The sequence below is a fragment of the Siphateles boraxobius genome, unplaced genomic scaffold, assembly GCF_051911475.1.
Source record: "Siphateles boraxobius isolate OS27281-9 unplaced genomic scaffold, OSU_SipBor_1 53, whole genome shotgun sequence".
Taxonomy (NCBI): domain Eukaryota; kingdom Metazoa; phylum Chordata; class Actinopteri; order Cypriniformes; family Leuciscidae; genus Siphateles; species Siphateles boraxobius.
In genome coordinates, this window is record NW_027509175.1 from 6,736,844 (window position 1) to 6,757,072 (window position 20,229).

The window sequence follows — 20,229 nt, forward strand, 5'->3', positions numbered from 1 at the left end:
TTGATTTGCCACTTACATGTTGGTTGAAGGTGGTCCTCATTCTAGAGAGCATTTGATTGAACAAAAAATTGTGTAATGCAGAATGAGTCATCAATGTTTTTTATTTGTTTTTTTAAATTTGTATATCTTCTAATAGTGAATTTTGTTAACATTTGAGTATATTAGCAAAAGGTTGATACTTCTCATCAAGGCAGCATTTATTTAATCAAAAATGCTGTAAAACTGTAATATTGTGAAATATTATTATACAGTTCAAAACAAATGTTTTCTATTTTAATATAATTTCAAATGCTATTTATTCCTGCATCATATATTTAGCATCATTACTACAGTCCTCAGTGTCACATGATCTGTCAGAAATCATTCCAATATGCTGATTTGCTGCTCACGAAACATTTCTTATTATTATCAATGTTGAAAACAGTTGTTTAATAATTCTTTAGAAATTATGATACATTTTTCAGGATTCGTTGGTGAATTTTGGTGATTCCTTAATACAAAAGATTATTTTATTCAACATTTAAACGAAATAGAAATATTTGAAACAATAACAATTTTGCAAAAAACAGTTAGTTTGAATAATAATTATATTTCACAATATTACTTTTTCATTGTATATTTGATTTTAAAAAAAGCGGTTGTTTAGAAAAGTCCTGAATTTTTGTGCCATATATTGATTTAAAAGAGAATAAAGTCAAATGCGCCTTTAACCCTGTTGTACCCTATATAAAACCCACAAAAGTTGGCTGGAAACATTAAAATGTGTTGTTAGAGGCCTAGCCAACCTGTTAATCAGGGGTCACACATATTTTTGACCAGGTATTTTTCTTGCATGTTTAACGCATAACTAACTGTGCTCTTTATAATTCTTGGCATGAATATTAATTTCAGTCTGGCAGTTAATGTGCTGTGTGTTGTGTGTGTGCGCGGAGCAGATCTCTTGACAGGCTGCAGGTGTTCTGGAAGCGTAATGGGGTGAGACTAACAGCAGGAGTGGACTCATTCGGTCGCAGACTGGTCATCAGTAACCCAACCTCAGCAGACGCGGGTCTGTATGTGTGCGAGACTGCGCTCAGAAACAGCAGTCAGAAGAGCACAGAGGCCAAAGCGTACCTCTCAGTGCTGGGTAAGATCATTGCTCTTTCTCTTTGTGCTTCATGCAGGTTCTGGCAGATGTTTTAAGTATTATTTTACTGAAATGACCTAGAGAGCAAGAGTTTGTCAGATGGATTTGATTTAAGGAATATCATTTAATTAAATACTGCAGTGAGCTCAATTCTTTTTCATGTATAATGCCAACGTTTTGTGTTTTAAAGCAAAGTTACGACATTTCGTTAATGCCTGTGGGCGGCTATTTCTAGTCAAGTACAGCTCCTCTCAACTTTTCCAAGCTTATATATCAATTACTGTAGATATGCCAAATCAGCAGAAATGTATAACATTAAACCAAAAATAAAAACAATAACAATAACTTCACCAAAAGTGAAATGAATAAGCCTCAGGCTGAAGGAAAAGCAAATTCACACCTGTATAGTAGAGGGCGCAGCTCAAACAAACTTTTCAGCTCTGCTGATAAAGAGAGCTGTCTGTTAATACATGGAAAAACAAAGTAACTTGCGTTATTTATTTGAAAAGTAACTGGGATATTTTTGTTGTAAATTTGAAAGTAATGCGTTACTTTACTAGTTACTTGAAAAAAGTAATCTGATTACATATCTTGCGTTACTTGTACCCCAACACTGGCTGTAGCCATGATCTCTTCACTAAATTTAAAGTCAGATGGATTTTGATTAGCTGTCAATCTCATTTGTTTTTTTAATCCTTGTTCTAATACATTTGAAGTATTCTAAATGAGTGACCTTGTGCATTAGAAGTTAGTAATTTGCATAAAACATGCCAAAACCATCTCCATATAGAAGGTTTTTACAGCCTTTTGATGCTCTCTAATGACACGCTTTTGCCTGAAAGCAAGTGCAGCAAGGTCGTCAAGCAACGTATTTGAGGTTTCAGTTTGTAAATTTTTCGTAAATTTAAAAAAAAAATATTACGAATGTTAGTGAATAAATCATTAAAACATATCAATTGCTGTAGATATGCCAATTCAGCAACAAAATTTTAAAACATCTTCAGATTTGATCATCACACCAAAAACGAAAACCATAACGATCAGTTACATTTAAAATTACGTTAACATACGCACCAATGGACATGAATTTATTTATTTTAAGTGCACTGCTGTAGTTATGAATGAATTAATGAATGATACATTCATATAGCACTTTACTATGTACTACTGTACACCCAAAGCACTTTACAATCATATCAGGCGCTTCTCCTCAAGCACCACCAGTGTGCAGCATCCACTTGGATCACAGTACAACTGCACCAGCGCTCTCACCACACACTAGCTCTAGGTGAAGAGGAGAGAGATTGATTCAGTTATGCTCTCACTCCACACTCTTTAAAAGTGTATGGATTTTGATCCATCTGTCACTGGGTCCCATTTACTTTTTCCACCTAATTCACAACACGTGTATGTAACTGGTCCTACTCTACCCACTCCGAGTGGGATTCCAACTGTGGTCTCCGGTGTGGGAAGCGGCACGCTAACAAGGAGACTAAAGACTGCAACCTCTAGCATCAGTCGTGTTCCTAACCTCGTTCTAATGTTAATGTTAATTTTTAGTATTGTAAATAAATGACCACATGACACTCAAGTTTGCTACCATCACATGCAAATGCCTATAGTATCAAAACGTTGAAATATCTCACCTCTCTGCTCATGAATATTAATTAGAAGAAGTGGCATGCCCCAGTTGATCTAACTGATTTACTGAAGGGTTTAAGGGGACCTACACTGTTGAGAAAGCTCTCAACAGAGCATTTGATGGATAGGTATGATTAAGAAATCTTACTGAGGGTGTGGAAAGTGTAAATTTGAAATCAGAAATACATTGGATTTTCAAAATCACAATTAGACCTGCCTCGGTGACATTTTCATCTACAGACGCCTACATCAGAGTGAGTTGCAGCAGAATTTAAACCGCAACCGGTTTAAGGGGATGTAGTGACATTGTACTTACTCAAATAAGTACTGAGTAATATTAATGAACTGCATGTACTTACTATAGAGTTACTTACTACTATACTAAGTGCACGTAGTAAAGTGTAACTACTGTACATCACCTTGAAATAAAGTCTTGCAATAAAATATTTTTCTTTGTATATCTCAGTAAGTGGGAGGACAAATAAATAAAAAGTTCTAATGGTCTCTATGCACATTTATTCACACAATAGCATGTTGGCTCTCAGTATTCCTTGTCACGTCATTGGCATTGTGTCCGAGCATCACGACTCTCAGTTTCCAATGTTTTCAGAAGGTCAGTGGTCTTTAAACATCCTCAGCCTCTTTAACATCCCTGCTCTTTGATCCAAAAACACAAATATTACTCTCTGCCTCAAGATCTTTTTCACCAAAAGATGAGCTATGAATATTTATACCTCCACTTGCACTCTTATTAGAAACAGCAACGAATATTCTTTCAATGAGCTTATCTGACAGGTGTGCGCCTTACATGATTGGGCGAAGGGGGGGGGGGCGCATGCATATGCATGAGGCAGCCAATGGAGTGATGAATAAATTGGGGCTGTTGGAGGCTCAGAGAGACTTTTATAGAAAGATAAAGTGAACATGTCAGTGCAGCCAGCAGTGGAAAAGAGGTTGAGACGGAGGAGGTATTTATTGTTTCTGCAGTTGAATCCGATCCAGGCGCCAGTCTGAATATGTATATCCTGATCTGCATAAACGTACAATGAAACTGAATAAGTGCTCATTTGTTCACTAAGAACGGAAAGGAGAAGAGGAAAGAGAGAAGAATGGATGGGAATGAATTGGAAAAATTGTGACATTGTTATGCCGTTCGTTTTTTTGCCGTTGTTGTTGTTGGTTGTTTGATATTCTTCGGTAAGTGAAAAGCTGTTATCAGCATTACGGTTAACAGGTCCTTTTGTCTCCTTTCATTTGGAGTGAGATAGAAAGAGAGAGAGAAAAACAAAAACAAATGCCAGGTGTGTAAAAAAGTACCATGAGTCTTGCTCTTTCTTAGATAAATAAAGGGGGGAAAAAGGCTAGAGGATGAAAGGGTTTTCTTTTTGTTATGTATACTTATATATAAAAAAACGTTTTACTATTATAATGGGCTAAGTGTGGCACCAAAGACCGCTGGAAAAAAATCTGAGCACATATCTTGCCTTTTACATGTAGTTTATTGAAAGTATACATCCATACTTTCCCTCATTTATCATGACCAAAAAATACACTTCCTGAATATCCACTGTTATGCCAGCAAACTCCAGAACACAGATTGGTATTAAACGGTAAAAATATAAATCCAAGGCCTCAGTTATGAGGTACGCCACACATGATGTCTTCCACAAACACCCATATCTAATCATCCATAAAAACTATGCTTTAGCAACCACTTAGAACACTAGAAACCACCCAGTACACCTTCACCTCATTTCCTCAGAAAATGTTAAAATGTTGTTTGTACTTACACATTTGTGTGTGTGTATGTGTGTACAGCTTTATATATGGTCAAGGATATATATTTACAAGGATAGTAAAACCTGAGATCACCTACATTATGGGGACCAAGGGAAATGGGTTAATAAACATATAAATTTTTTTGAAAATGTAAAAATGCAGAAAGTTTTCTGTGATGGGTAGGTTTAGGAGTAGGGTTTGGGTTAGGGAATAGAAAGTACAGTTTGTACAGTATAAAAATCATTACGCCTATGAAGAGTCCCCATAAAGTAGTGAACCAGACACCAACCAGTGTGTGTGTGTGTGTGTGTGTGTGTGTGTGTGTGTGTGTGTGTGTGTGTGTGTGTGTGTGTGTGTGTGTGTGTGTGTGTGTGTGTGTGTGTGTGTGTGTGTGTGTGTGTGTGTGTGTGTGTGTGTGTGTGTGTGTGTGTGTGTTTGTGTCCTTGTCCTTCACAGAGTCCCCGTACTTCACGTCAAAACCAAAGAGGTCGGTATTAACGGAAGTTGAGAAAACTGTGGAGCTTCAGTGTCAGGCCAAAGGTAAGCCCCGCCCCTTCTAGAAACAGACAGCCATGTGTTGCACCTATCAAATTGCTGCAGCACCTCTGAGTTTGACCACTTTACAGTCATATAATACATGTCCTAAATACTGTTGTATAACTAATCCCCTGCAGGAAACCATAATCTTTATATTGTCAGGAGTGTAAAGACTGCCAGCTCTTGAATAAAAAAGCCACTTAACTTCCAGCGCTGTACCTGTCAATCTCAAATGTCTTTTTAAAAGCATAATGTTTCCATTTCTGCACAAAGTTATAGCACATTCAGTTTATTGTGGCCGGTGTGCTTTCAGCCGACAATTTGCTGGAAGAACGTCATTCAGTTTATGTGCTGAGTCAACTAGAGACGTGCTTTTATCATAATCATTTGTCGTCTCACAAATTTGACCTTTTCGCCAAGCGTGCCGCATCGACCCCTGCTCGTTTCCGCAATGTGTCCTTATTCGAATTCATCTTTATTTAATCGACTAAATGATAATAAGTGGCCAAGTACATTAGAAAAGGCGAGCGAGACGCTAATGGTATTAGCTGTTAATTGGCGTCAGTGTTCATACTACGTTAGGATCTAGTTAAAAGACATTAGGTATCATTGGCTCACAGGGCAATGGGAGGAGTAGAATCCAACTAGAAAATCCTTTTAACAAGCTGTGTAAATCTGACCTACATTTCAGCAACAAAGTGCCAAGTGTCTAAAAGTTAAACTTTTTATGACTTCTAACAAGGAAAATTCATAAAGAGAGACCTCAAACGGTTCTTTCTTCTCAACTTTTTTCACGTAATATTTTTTCCTTTATTTAACGGAAATCTGGACAGTTTCTCCTTCATGAAACTTTTTAAAACGACTGAGACTTTTCATCTTTTTTTGGTGGCAAAGATTGTACCTCTGCAATTTACACTTTCTGAGAATCTCAGCTCGTTCTTTTTGCACTTCTGTAAGGGTGTGAAGCTGAGTTTGTGCGCACTATGTCATAAACTGTCAGAAATTTAATTACAGCGAGCTTGTTTTTGACAGTCTTATTTTAACATCCTTGTCTTGCATCCCGTGGGTGTGACACGACTATCGACGCCGAGACTCCTCCATAGGAGCGGATTCAAGCTATTTGACCTTTTAAAGTGTTGAGCTGCAGGATTTATACATGATATATTCTTTAATTTGCATATCATGATGAGCATATCATGAATTCCTTCAGATGAACTTAATTTACAATTATTGCTAATGCATATAATTGCCGTTTTATTCATTTTCGCGCTCACTTCTTGATTTCTCGCTCCCTCTCTCTTGATCTCCCTCACTTATCCTCCTCTCCAAATCTTCTCCCTTTTCTGTCGGTGAAGCATGTCAAAATTTTATTGGAAGTTTAATCAATCAAAGCCAATTTATTAGATTAAATTTTCATTAATTAAACCAAAGGGTGCCCTGATGACGGTCTATTGATGAAAATGTTAACTTTGTGATAAATCAAACTGTGTGTGTGTGTGTGTGTGTGTGTGTGTGTGTGTGTGTGTGTGTGTGTGTGTGTGTGTGTGTGTGTGTGTGTGTGTGTGTGTGTGTGTGTGTGTGTGTGTGTGTGTGTGTGTGTGTGTGTGTGTGTGTGTGTGTGTGTGTTTGGAATAATTTTCTCATCTAACAAATGTCAAATGGCATTTGTGTAAATCTAGCCCTTACAAATTTGGTGTATATAAGGTTGGAATACTTAAGATTTGTTTTCAACTGTTTTTGAAAGAAGTCTCTTATCCTCACCAAGGTTGCATTTGATCAAAAATACAATAAAAACAGTAATATTGTGAAATAATATTACAATAAAAAAAACTGTTTTCTTTGTTAATATATTTTAAAATGTAATTTATTCCATTGATGACAAAGCTCAATTTTCATCATCATTACTCCAGTCTTCAGTGTCACATGATCTTTCAGTAATCATTCTATCACAGGAATAAAATACTTTAAAAAAATAGAAAACAGTTGTTTTAAATTGTAATCATATTTTACAATATTGCTGTTTTACTGTATATTTGATCAAATAATAATTTACCCATGGCATTATAGACTTAAAAAAAAAATCATATTTATTCAAAACCTTTGACCAGTACTGTGTTGTCATTTATATTATGATATCTGCTGAAATACCTTGTGACGCTTTATGTATTTTTCAGGAATTCCCACACCAAAGCTGGAGTGGTTCAAAAATGCCGTCCCCCTCTCCACACTGAACAACCCTCGATACAAGCTTACGTCTTCTTCGATGGTTCTACAAGTTCGGAGAATTCAGCCGGACGATGCCGGAATATTCCAGTGCTTCGCTCAAAACATGGCCGGAGAAATCCAGGCACATACCAACTTGGTCGTCACAAGTAAGATGAATAGTTATAGAAATATTTCACCCAAAAATGCATCTACCATCATTTACTCACCCGTATGTTGTTCCAAACTCATATGACTGATTGTCATTTGGTAGATATTTTAAATTTATTTTTGTGCTTGAGAGCCCAAATAAGATTTCATTGTATGGACACAAGAAATTCTTCAAAATCTTTTTTTAATTTGTATTATTATCATTTTTTTCATAAGAAAAAGAAAAGTCATATGAGTTTGGAATGACATTAGGGTGAGTATTTGATGACAGGATTTTCATTTTTGGGTGAATCATTGCTTCAAGCAAATGGGAAGATGAAGCATAAATAAAGCCATGGATGTTTTAAAAGTCAGTGATCTCGCTCTCTTTTCCTCTCGGTTGTGAATTGATCAGGGAGTTCAGAGACCTCTCATTGATCTGTGTAATTAATCAGTGTCTACTGAGAGATCAACCTTTAACACACACACACACACACACACACACACACACGCACGCACGCACGCACACACACACACACACACACACACACACACACACACACACACACACACACACACACACACACACACACACACACACACACACACACACACACACACACACATACACACACAGCACTTAATCAACACCTCCAGCTCTCTCTCGCTTAGTCATCCTCATCTCTCTTTTGCTCTCAAGCTTCATTTCAGTTCACACCATTTTTTATTGAAGTTTAAGACTTTTAAAGTTAGGTACATTCATCAAGTGAATAATGAACAAGTGAATAATAATGGATGTTATAATAGTGGTGTGATATTTAGAGCAGCATGTATGTATAAGTAGTGACCCCAGATACTTAAACACTTAAGTTTCACTTCATTAGATAGTATCAAAATATGAAACCAACCATCTGCAAACAAATAATGCTTGAGCTACACTACCATTCAAAAGTTTGAGGTCAGTAAGATTTTACAAATGTTGTTATTGATAACAATACAGTAAAACATTAATATTGTGAATATTATTACAATCTGAAATAAGTTATATCCTAATATATTTTTTTAAGTAAATTGATTCCTGTGATGACTAAGCTTACTTTTCTTTAAAAATCATTCTAATTAGCTTCTTTTAGAAATTGTTCTTCATCGTCATGATCCTATTAACTACCACATCAGATAATCTTTTTTTTTTTCAGAATTGTTTTATTAATAGAAAGTATTAAAGAGCAACATTTATTTTAAATATATCTTGCATCCTAGGTGAATAAAAGTTGTAATTTTCTTTAAAAACAAACAAACTTTTGAATGGTAATGTAACTAACTTTGGGTTTCTTAAAATTCAGTTACTCCTGATGTAAGAGATTTTAAACATTGTCACACAAATAATGTTTTTAAGTGTTAACCAAGTATTTCCTGGCATCTCAAGATACTGTATGTTAGAGTAAGTGACATCTAAGACTATATTAAATTGTGTTTTGCTTTTTTTCACACATTACAGCTTATATTAATAAAAAAAATGTAATTTGTCATGCTGAAGGACAATTTTGATTAACTTAATGTCCCCCTGTAGTCTTAAAACTCATGTTTGATCATCAAAATTACATACTTAAACAAAAAAAAAATTCTTCATGCCTTAAAATAGCTTGAATGTAACTCCACACCCTTGCCTCATTTAGTATACTGTATGCGGTTCTATGAATATGCAAATTTGCCTAAATTATTTTTAAGTGCCCAATATACTTATTGGGGTCACTCTATATTTACTTAGATTTTCAGTTTTCTGACTCACTTGTTTTCACGGTAGGCGTGTCACCATCTTTCACCACGCCCCCTTCTGACATCACTGTGACTGACGGAGCATCAGCTGTCTTCACCTGTGAGATATCTGGCGCCCCTAAACCTGCCATTGTTTGGAAGAAAGGTACGCAAATACATTCACACCTGTTTGCACATCATTTACACGATTAGCATGTCAGCAGTTTCGTGACTAACCCCTGTGATTCTCGCAGGTTCTCAGGTGTTAGCGAGCGGATCGGTGCAGATACCTCGTTTCACTCTGCTGGAGTCTGGAGGCTTACAGATACTACCCATAATGCCGAGCGACGCAGGGAACTACACGTGTTCGGCGTCTAACTCTGAGGGCCTGGTCAACGTCACCGTGGCCCTGACAGTCTTGAGTACGAAACTGTAATTTTTTGAATATTATGCTGTTTTTAATGACTTGAACAAGTACAAACAAATTTAGCATATTTGAAATTCAGCACCGACAGGATTGCAGACAATTTCCAAACATGCCTTTATCAGCAATCATTGTTTGGCTTAATAGCGGCATTCATTAGCTTGGCTGATTGTAAAGGCATGGCAGAGCACACTATTTGTGAAATGTTAAGTCTTTTACAGTAATTTCACACCGGAATAGTGTCATCCTTAAATCCCAAGGCCTCGGTTTATCTGGCTGTGCATGCTTAATGATGCTGATGTAGGTTTACGCTTGAGTGTGGGTGCGTGGATGTGTCTCAGAGCATTTTTGACATCCAGTCTAAATAATGCTGTTTGTGGATTGGCCACTTAAAAGGAAAGCAAGAAGTCTCTCTGATTAAAACTACTGCGTGTAATTTATGCACCGTTGGCGGTGCCAAATGGAATGTCAGAAAAACTATCCTTGTCTAAATTGTTCAGTCAAAAAAGATAGTCACACCATTGGCATCATGAGCTGGAAGTTTACCTGTCGGGCAGCACAGCGACGGTATTTGCAACATACAAATGGCTGACTTTTAGTTGTCAGTGAGCATTAAACTGGAAGATAGCGTTTTAATGTTGAAAACTTTACATGCATTAGCTTTAATCAAGTCAATTGGACCCAATGGGTTATGTGAGTGGTAGAATTTGTTCATTTGCTTAGCCGTACTATATGGTCATTGAGACGCAGTGTGAATATTCAAACGTTCATGCTTTGTAAATTTCATTCTGTTTTGCTAATGAAGCTGTCAGTGGGAATTACTTAATAGGGTTAAAAGAACTGTGAATAATGATGTTGGTAATGATTAAACTGTGGCATGATTTTTGTCCTAAACTGCATTTTATTAATCAGGTCGAACCTTTATTTCAACACCCCCTGAGGATCAGCGTGTCATTAAGGGAACTACCGCTGTGCTGAACTGCGCGGCAACCCACGACCCCAGAGTCACCGTCAGGTCAGAGCTTGAGCCTGAGATGCATGTTGAGGAACATGTTTATGACATTTTCATTTCAAAAACGTATAAAAATGTTCTCCTGCTCCGTTAGGTTGGCTTTGGCTAATTAGCGAAGTCAAGCATTACTCTTGCTGTTCATCATTAGGTCACTGTGATTGTGTCACTGGGTACACTGCCAAGTAAGACACATTTTGCTGATCCTGGAACAACATTCCTGTCTGAAAATGTTGTACTAATCCTGTCCCTACCCCTAAACCTAACCCTACCACATAACTTATCCCTAAATGCAGAGGGAAATACAGTAATAGGTGAATAACACTGATGTACAGTAGAAGCACCTAACCCTGGCTGTAAGCCTAAACTTGACATAAACTGTAAATCTGTCCCTAAAATCTGATTGGTTGATTGGATTGTTGTTCCAAAATCAAACAAGACCTTGATCCAGGCATATGTTTTACTTTAGGAAATCACGTTCAAGACCTCTAACATAACTCATCCTGCTCCACTGGTGGTACAGGCATAAATGAAACCTTAAATCATGCCACTTGAGTACTTTTCTAAGCTATCTGAAGGTGTACTTGAGGTGGATAAACTATGATGGAAATGCTAAATAAATTTCTACAGTAGAGGCACATCAAAAATAAGTCAGATGATTGGCTCTCATAACTGTCTCTTATTTCTACTGAGTGCCAATTTAGTTTTTAGGAAAACGATTTGTTTTTGCAATATTTATGGTTTGCAATCAGCTTCTTTTTTTTTTGCATAACTTAAATTTGCAACTTGGATGGAAACATATCAACAGAGACTTGGGCTAGTAAGCAGCAACCTAGCAACAATTCAGAACACCCTACAAACCTGCTGCCCTGGCAACACAAAATCGTCCCGGGTTACGTATGTAACCCTAGTTCCCCGAAGGGACGGACGCTGCGTGTAATCGCAGTGGGAACGCCCCCCAGCGTAGCGCGTCTGAAGCATGAATGAAATCAGTCAATGGAGCGTCACAGCGGGTGACGTCACCGACCAGGAAGCTATAAATATCCCCTGAATACACAAGCCACCAGCTTCTAATGTTACTGAAGCAAGCGATCCAAGGGGATGCCGAGAGTATGGCAGGACACGCAGCGCCCGTCCCTTCGGGGAACTAGGGTTACATACGTAACCCGGGACGTTCCCCTTCAGGGACTACCGCTGCGTGTAATCGCAGTGGGAACGCAATACCCACATCCCCATACGACCAAATCCCCGTCGTGTGTCATAAGGAGACACAAGCCGACGAGAGAACCTGAGCCCCGGGAGTGGAGCTAAGGTCAAGGGAATAAAATCTGACGAAAGTGTGCGGTGAGGACCAGCCTGCCGCATCACAAACGTCCTGAAGAGAAGCTCCTGAAAGAAGAGCTGTAGAAGCAGCCATACTCCGGGTGGAATGAGCCCTTACAGCCAAAGGTGAAGGCTGATGGGCCGAACCGTAAGCAAGCGAGATGGCCTCGACCACCCACTTGCTCATCCTTTGCTTAGATGCTGGACACCCCTTCTTAGGTGACCCAAAACAGACAAACAATTGTTCTGATTTCCTCCACAGGGCAGCTCTGTGGACATACGCATCTAAAGCCCTAACAGGACACAGCAAATTAAGTTTCTCCTGGTCTGACGTCAAAAAAGGCGGAGGACAGAAAGCCTGCAGAACTATAGGTCTAACCGAAGTGGTTGGTACCTTAGGAACATACCCTGGTCTCGGACAGAGAAAAGCTTTTACCATACCAGGAGCAAATTCCAGGCACGAGGGAGCCACCGAAAGTGCTTGAATATCTCCAATTCTTTTTAGAGACGAGATAGCAAGAAGAAGGATAGTCTTTAGTGTAAGGAACTTTTCCAAAACTTCCTCGATGGGCTCGAAAGGAGCTAGGGAGAGACCTTCCAAGACGATGGCAAGATCCCAAGCTGGTACCCTTGTGCGGACTGCAGGCCTCAGCTTCAAGGTGCCACGAAGGAAGCGAGATACAAGTGGGTGTCTCCCGAGAGAACCTCCACTCGAAGGGTCGTGGTAAGCAGCTAAGGCCGCCACATACACCTTCAGTGTGGAGTGAGATAACCCTGTGGAGAGCCGGTCCTGCAGGAAATCCAGCACTGTACCAACCGGGCAGTTAACTGGGTCCTGCTGGCGCTCTCCACACCAAGAGGTGAAAAGTTTCCACCTCGCGGCATATAACTTCCTTGTGGCGGGAGCTCTGGATTGGAGGATGGTCTCAACGACCTCAGTCGAGAGACCAGAATCTATGAGCTGGGCCCCCTCAGAGGCCAAGCCCACAGCCTCCATAGTTCTGGGCGGGGGTGAAAGATCGACCCACTCGCCTGAGAGAGTAGATCTCTCCTGATCGGTATCTCTAGGGGAGAGCCGTCGAGGAGAGACACTAGGTCCGCAAACCATACTCGGGCCGGCCAGAACGGGGCTATTAGCAGAAGACTGAGCCCGTCCCGGCGAACCCTCTCCAGAACTCCCGGGAGCAGAGCGATCGGGGGAAAAGCGTACAGACGTGACCTCGGCCACGGATGTACCATCGCGTCCAACCCCAGTGGGAATGGCAGGCTGAGAGAGAACCACAGTGGACAATGTGATGTCTCTCTGGAAGCAAATAGATCTACCTCGGCACGACCGAAATGTTCCCATAGGAGCTCCACCACCTCGGGGTGAAGACTCCATTCCCCGGGCCTCGGCCCCTGCCTCGACAGGATGTCTGCCCCCTGATTTAAGTACCCTGGGAGATAAATAGCTCTCAAAGAAAGAATTCTCCCCTGGGACCATAGGAGAATCTGACGTGCCAGTTTGTAAAGTGGGCGAGAACGCAGACCCCCCTGATGGTTGATATAAGAGACCACCGATGTGTTGTCTGTTCGAACAAGAACATGGTGGCCCCTTAGGTCTGGGAGGAAGTGTTTCAGAGCCTGAAACACTGCCAACATCTCTAGACAATTTATGTGCCATAGACGGTGATGGTCCCCCCACAGACCCCGAGCTGGGCGACCACTCATGATCGCCCCCCACCCCGTGAGAGAGGCATCTGTCGTTAGCATAACGCGACGACAAGGAGCTCCCAACACCGGGCCTTGGGAAAGAAACCGAGGATCTTTCCACATAACCAGGGCGCGAAGACATCGTCGCGAACTCATGATCATGCGAAACGGATTTCCCCTCGGGGAGAATCCCCTGGTTCTGAGCCACCACTGTAACGGTCTCATGTGCAGGAGGCCAAAAGGTATCACGTTGGACGCAGCTGCCATGAGACCTAACAGTCTCTGGAACTGTTTTACAGTGGACGACTGGCCTAGCTTGACCTGATCTACTGCGGCGAGAATCGAAGCAACACGAGCAGGTGACAACTGTGCCTGCATCGTCGTCGAATCCCACAATACACCGAGAAAAGTGGTTCTCTGTAATGGAGAAAGAACACTCTTCTTGGCGTTGAGCCTCAACCCCAACCTCTTGATGTGAGCAAGAACGACATCTCGGTGCCGAACCGCCTGCTGTTCTGATTGAGCTAGAATTAACCAATCGTCTATATAGTTCAGAATACGAATGCCCTGCAGCCTCAGCGGGGCTATAGCTGCATCCATACACTTCGTGAACGTGCGGGGTGACAGTGCTAGGCCAAACGGAAGAACCCGATATTGGTACGCTTCGCCCCCGAAAGCGAACCTCAGGAACTTCCTGTGTTGAGGGAGGATGGATACATGGAAGTAGGCGTCCTTTAGGTCTATCGTGACAAACCAGTCCTCGGATCTGATTTGTGACACGATCTGTTTGAGAGTGAGCATCTTGAATTTGAGCTTCCCTACAGTGCGATTTAAGAGACGCAGATCTAGAATGGGACGCAGCCCTCCATCTTTTTTCGGAACGATGAAGTACCGGCTGTAGTATCCTAACTCCCTGCTGGGCGGAGGAACCCGTTCTATAGCCCCTTTGTGCAGCAGAGTTTCTACCTCCTGTTCTAATACCAGAGCCTGCTCGGGGCCCACCACCGTGGGCAGAAACCCCTCTGAACCGAGGTGGACGCGTTCTGAACTGAATAGCGTACCCGTTCTTTATAATATTCAGGACCCACTGAGAAACATTGGGAAGCATTTCCCATTCCGCCAGGAACTCTACTAAGGGAACCAGCCTCTCGAGGCTGGCCTCTGGATGAACATCCCGAGTGACAGACACAGCGCCCTGTAACATACTGGCAGGAAACAGCTGGTCTGAGCACTCCACAACCCTCCTCCTCGGAGGGGGCGAGCGTCCCTCGGGAAATCGCTCGCCGAGTCTCTCTACGCCCTGTATAGGCAGGGTTAGTAGAACAGACCTCTGAGGGTATCGAGAAAGACAGGGCGCCGTGTTTTTGAGCGGCGAACTCAAGTCTTTCCCGATGGGGACCACCCTCAGAGTCCTGACGTTCAGCCCGTCAGGACTTTTTCGACGCGGCCTTCCTGGCGACAATGACTGACCTCAGATCAGTCCTGCCCCGAGAAGGCCGCGCCGGAGAGCGCCCCGACTCGTCCCTCCAGTTTGTCTGCGGGGGGGCACGAGACGCGACACTCCGCTTCTGCTGTGCTCTTTTAGAAGACGAACTCGACGGCTGGGACTGCCCTCGCTCAGCAGCCCCAGTGACGCGCACTTTGAGAGGGATAAACTTATGAAAAGCAGCCGCCTGTTTTTTCTCTTCCTGGAACCTCTCAGTGACAGAGTGAAGAGCGTCACCGAAGAGGCCCGCAGGCGAAACAGGAGCATTTAATAAGAGAGATTTATCTTTTTCTTTCATAGAGGTTTGACTCAACCATAAATGCCTTTCTGTGGCCACCATGGCTGCCATAGACCGGCCAACAGATTTAGCTGTTTCCCTGGTGGCCCGGAGAGTGAGATCAGCAGTCTGCCTGAGCTCATTGATCATATCTGCCGAAATTTCTCCCCCCTCACACACATCTTTGAGCAGGTCAGCCTGATAAGCCTGCATAATGGCCATTGTATGCAAACATGCAGCCGCCTGCCCAGCCGCCGAGTAAGCCTTCCCCACCAGCACAGAAGTATTTTTCAGTGGTCTAGAAGGAAGAGCCGGTGCTTTAAGCGAAGATGCCGAGGCAGGAGAGAGATAGCTCGCGAGCGTCTCCTCCGCCTTCGGCATCGTCACATATCCAGCAGACTTTGCACCAAAAATATTACCATAAGCATTGGATTGATTGGTATATATTCTGCTCGAAACCGGTCTAACCCAGGTCTTTGAAACCTCAGCATGAAGGTCTGGGAAGAATGGTAAGCACCGGCGAGAAGGCTGAGGACGTGCAGAGAGAAATCTATCATCTAGTTTGCTTTTATTTCTAGATTCTTGTTTATCAGTTGGCCATTCAATACGTTTTTCAACAGCCCGAGATAACACATCCATTAAACCTTCTTCAGCAGTATAATGAAGTGAGCTAGTTTCCTCTGATGCCAAACTTTCGACATCCAGATCCTCAGAACTGGATAATCTAAGTTCCACATCATCGCGTGCCTCCACCCGGGCAGAAGTAACCGCCGCAGCGCGTGCTTCCAGAGCCGGGTGAGAGGCACTGGATCCCGCCGGAGAAAGCTGAGATAGGGCGGGGCCCGTCTCAGCGTCGCCGGTGAGATCCATCTGCGAACCCCAAGTCAAGCGCCGCCGCTCTGCCTCAACAGAAGCGGGACCCGAGCCCTGGGGAGCTCGCAACAAACCACTCTCCTCAAAGAGCGATCGCCGCGAGCGCAGAGTTCTCAAAGGAAAATGCTCGCAATGCTCACAATCGACTCCCTCGAGAGCCGACTGGGCATGCTGAACTCCCAAACAAGCTACACATAACTCGTGAGAATCCCTACCCGTGATGTAACGTGTACAGGGGGGAACACACTTTCTATACTGCTCGCTCAAAAGATATCAGACACACACAGAGCGCTGCTGAAGTAACAGTAAGCTGGTGGCTTGTGTATTCAGGGGATATTTATAGCTTCCTGGTCGGTGACGTCACCCGCTGTGACACTCCATTGACTGATTTCATTCATGCTTCAGACGCGCTACGCTGGGGGGCGTTCCCACTGCGATTACACGCAGCGGTAGTCCCTGAAGGGGAACTAATATTCACAAAATATTATAGTTGTAATTTTTTAGTTTTAATATTTCACGTAAATTGATCTTGCTTTAAGCATACAGAGTACGGCATACTACCTTTCAAAAGTCTTGGTAAGAAAGATTTATTTATTTATTTATTTTGAAAGAAATTTAGACATTATTGAGCAGGGATGCATTAAATTGATCAAAAGTGAAAGTAAAGACTTTTACATTGTTACAAAAGATTTTTTTTTTTCAATAAATGCTGTTCTTTTGAATTTTCTATTCATTAAAGTATCCTGGAAATTTTTTTTATGACAGTTTCCACAAAAATATTTAGCAGCACAATTGATTTTAACATTGATAATATTAAGAAATGTTTCTTGACCACCAAATAAGCATATTAGAATGATTTCTGGGGATCATGTGAAACTGAAGACTGATGCTGAAAATTCAGCTTTACCATCAAAGGAATAGATTACGTATTCAAATATGTTAAAATGGAAAACTTGTAAATTGTAAAAATATTTCATTTTTTTCTGTTTATTTCTTTATTAGGTATAAATACATTTTACCCTGTTTTTGTTTTTGTTTTGTTGTTGTTGTTGTTGTTGTTTTTTGGGGGGGGGGGGTTGTTTACCATATTATATAGCCTTTATCCACTTTGTTTAGGTCATTATCAAGCACATAGGGAGGAGAAGCTGATATGGAATTTGATGTTGTTCTATTTCTGCAGGTCTTTGGAGTGTGATATTTTTGGTGGATTATGAGTCATCATAAAAGAGTCTTATTTTCCTCAGATATGCATGGAATAAAGGAACCAAGCCGCTGAGCGTGTCGACTGGTGGGCGAGTGTCAATGAAGGAAGGTTCACTCCACATCAGCCAGACGTGGTCCGGAGACATCGGAGATTACACCTGCAGGGTCATCTCACCAGCTGGAAATGACTCCAAAACCACCCGACTGGAAGTCATGTGAGCAAAAATAGACACAAACACACAGATCCTTGCCAACATCCATGTTTTGATACGAAACGCTTTGAAGGGACTACACTTGTACAGTACATGTGCACTCTTGTACGAGTATCTAGTACGTATTGGAGTGCTACTGTAGGAGGAAGATACTTGGATCCTAGCTGCAGTTCTGAAGCCAAGAGAACCATCCAAAAATGGGCTATAATGATAGGACAGAGGAGGGAGCAGCTGCTATTGTGTGTGTGCGTGTGTGTGTGTGTGTGTCGGGACGCAGGACGCGGGAGGGAGATAAAGGGAGAGTAGAATAAGATAGGCCTGATGCCCAAGGCCAAGATCATCTCCTTTGATGACTAGCCAATCAAGAAAAGCCAGTGTTGCTAAACTTTAGCCAATGTTGCTAAACTTCTGTGGCATCAGGAACTAATTAAACACACACACATACACACGCTCAGATATTAATTACTGCTTCTAGATGGCTGAATGTTGTGCTCCCACAGATTGTCATATGGGTGGATGCATAAGACTTCTAAGTCTTTCTTAATCAAGTAACATGATTGTATATACAGTACCGTTCAAAGGCTTGGGGTCAGTAAGGACATGAGATCACAGCAATAGCAAACAATCCAATCAATTCCAGATGGACAAAATCATCTATTTTTTCTTGATTGAGAAATTGTTTCACTGGGATATACGTCACTATAAGGAAGAATAGTGAATAGAACAGGCTTTAATACTTGTATTCAGCATGGATGCATTAAATTGATAAAAAGTGTCAGTAAAGACTTAAATTGTTACAAAAATGTATGTTTTTAAATAAATGCTGTTCTTTTTATGCATTAAATAATCCTGCAAAAAATGTGTTCACAGTTTCCACAAAAATATTAAGTACAGTAGCACAACTGTTTTCAACATTGACTTTATATATATATATATATATATATATATATATATATATATGATCCACTCAATCAGCATATTAGAATGATTTCTGGAGGATCAGGTTTCCCAAAAACTCATGCCATTGGTTGAGCCAAATGCTGCTGTATTGCTACTTTTCGGGTAAATCCACCTACAAGCTTAAATTTTTGTGCTTATAAGAAATTATTTATATGCGTCAAAATTGTGAGTGCAGCTTGCGTAATCGAATCGGAGCTCAACTTGGAGAAAAAACGAGAAATATTACAAATCATCAATCATACAAAACATAACTGTAATAAACTATGATTTGCAGATGCGCTTTAAGTGCTGCAATGTAATGCAATTCTTTTAGTACTACTTAACGGAACTCATAATAAAGCAATATTTAATTTAAGACACGCTAGTCTGTGAGAGAAACTGGGTTTCGGCAGACTTTAGAAAAAGACTCCTAACAGCTGACATTTAAATTATGAGATACAAATTGAAAACACATGCGATTTGAATAATAACAATAATACCTTTGACAGTCACATTAAGATAACAGAGCACCACAATATATTCCTACCTTTAATAATACAGCCTGCAAACTCTGTTGAAAGAAAACTCATCAGACGGTTGAAGGAGAGGCAATGCTTCACATGCTAATGTGATTTCACAGGCGTTCAAGTTAATCTCATGCAGTGGACAGGTCCTCTTATTACCAAATGTTAGACGATGGCTGAGCAGTACCTCGCTTTAAACAATATTAGATGTTATTGCATATTTAGGCAGCTGTGACAGATGGGAAAAAAAAAACCTGTCACACACATATTACAAGCATCTGCAAAGCACATAATTGTATTATGTGATATTGTAATGTAGTTTTCATAAATGTAATGTTGTTGAAGGAACAGTATAACTTTTGATCTTGCATCATAGTGGAAAGTAGTGTTAAAGAGTTAGTTCACACAAAAATGAAACTTCTGTCATCATTTACTCACCCTCATGTTGTTCAAAATCTTCATGACTTTATTGTGTGGAAAAACAAAAGGTGTTGAGTTGACTGTCCATGCTGCTCTTTTACAGTACAAAAAATTCCAAAAGCCCCATAAAAGCACAATAAAAGTAATCTGTTTTGCACATATTCAAAGTTTTATGTCACGATCCCTAAAATCAGCGGCCGTGACATTATCCCAAATATCTTTTGTGTCCAACGCAATATAGAAAATTAAAAGGGGGAGAAACTGAAATTAGAATTTTGTATAACTATTCCGTTAATATTATAGTATTCATGAATGAATGTTGTGATTTTGTAAGCCAACAGTTTTTGTTATTTTTGAAATTGAAATAAAAAATTATATTTAGTAACTCGGAAAAAAAACATACTTTTTGTCAAAGAATCTTTTTGTAAGTTGCCTAGGATCTTTTTGATATCCCACAAACCCCTTGCAGCCACGATGAACACTTTTTGCTTGCAGAAGGTTTTTTGAGTGATAATGCTTCTATCTACTCACCATTTGTCCTCCACTGAACCTCAGGAGCACTGGAAATTAAAAACTGCAACAAAGACACAAATCTACAAAGTGACTTATTGATGTATCTGAATATATAAGCCTAAAGGCTGTTTATGCTATTTAAGT

The 20,229-nt window shown here is 40.8% G+C and overlaps 1 protein-coding gene across 1 annotated transcript in view; it reads left to right on the forward strand.

The window, feature by feature from the left end:
- Nucleotides 1-20,229, forward strand: part of sdk1b (sidekick cell adhesion molecule 1b) — a 243,945-nt gene that overhangs the window by 152,848 nt on the left and 70,868 nt on the right. The window contains exons 7-13 of the mRNA XM_077205196.1: nucleotides 936-1,126; nucleotides 5,003-5,086; nucleotides 7,258-7,455; nucleotides 9,240-9,356; nucleotides 9,445-9,612; nucleotides 10,527-10,629; nucleotides 17,519-17,692. Of these exons, the coding sequence (XP_077061311.1) occupies nucleotides 936-1,126; nucleotides 5,003-5,086; nucleotides 7,258-7,455; nucleotides 9,240-9,356; nucleotides 9,445-9,612; nucleotides 10,527-10,629; nucleotides 17,519-17,692 (1,035 nt within the window). The remainder of the gene's footprint in view (nucleotides 1-935; nucleotides 1,127-5,002; nucleotides 5,087-7,257; nucleotides 7,456-9,239; nucleotides 9,357-9,444; nucleotides 9,613-10,526; nucleotides 10,630-17,518; nucleotides 17,693-20,229) is intronic.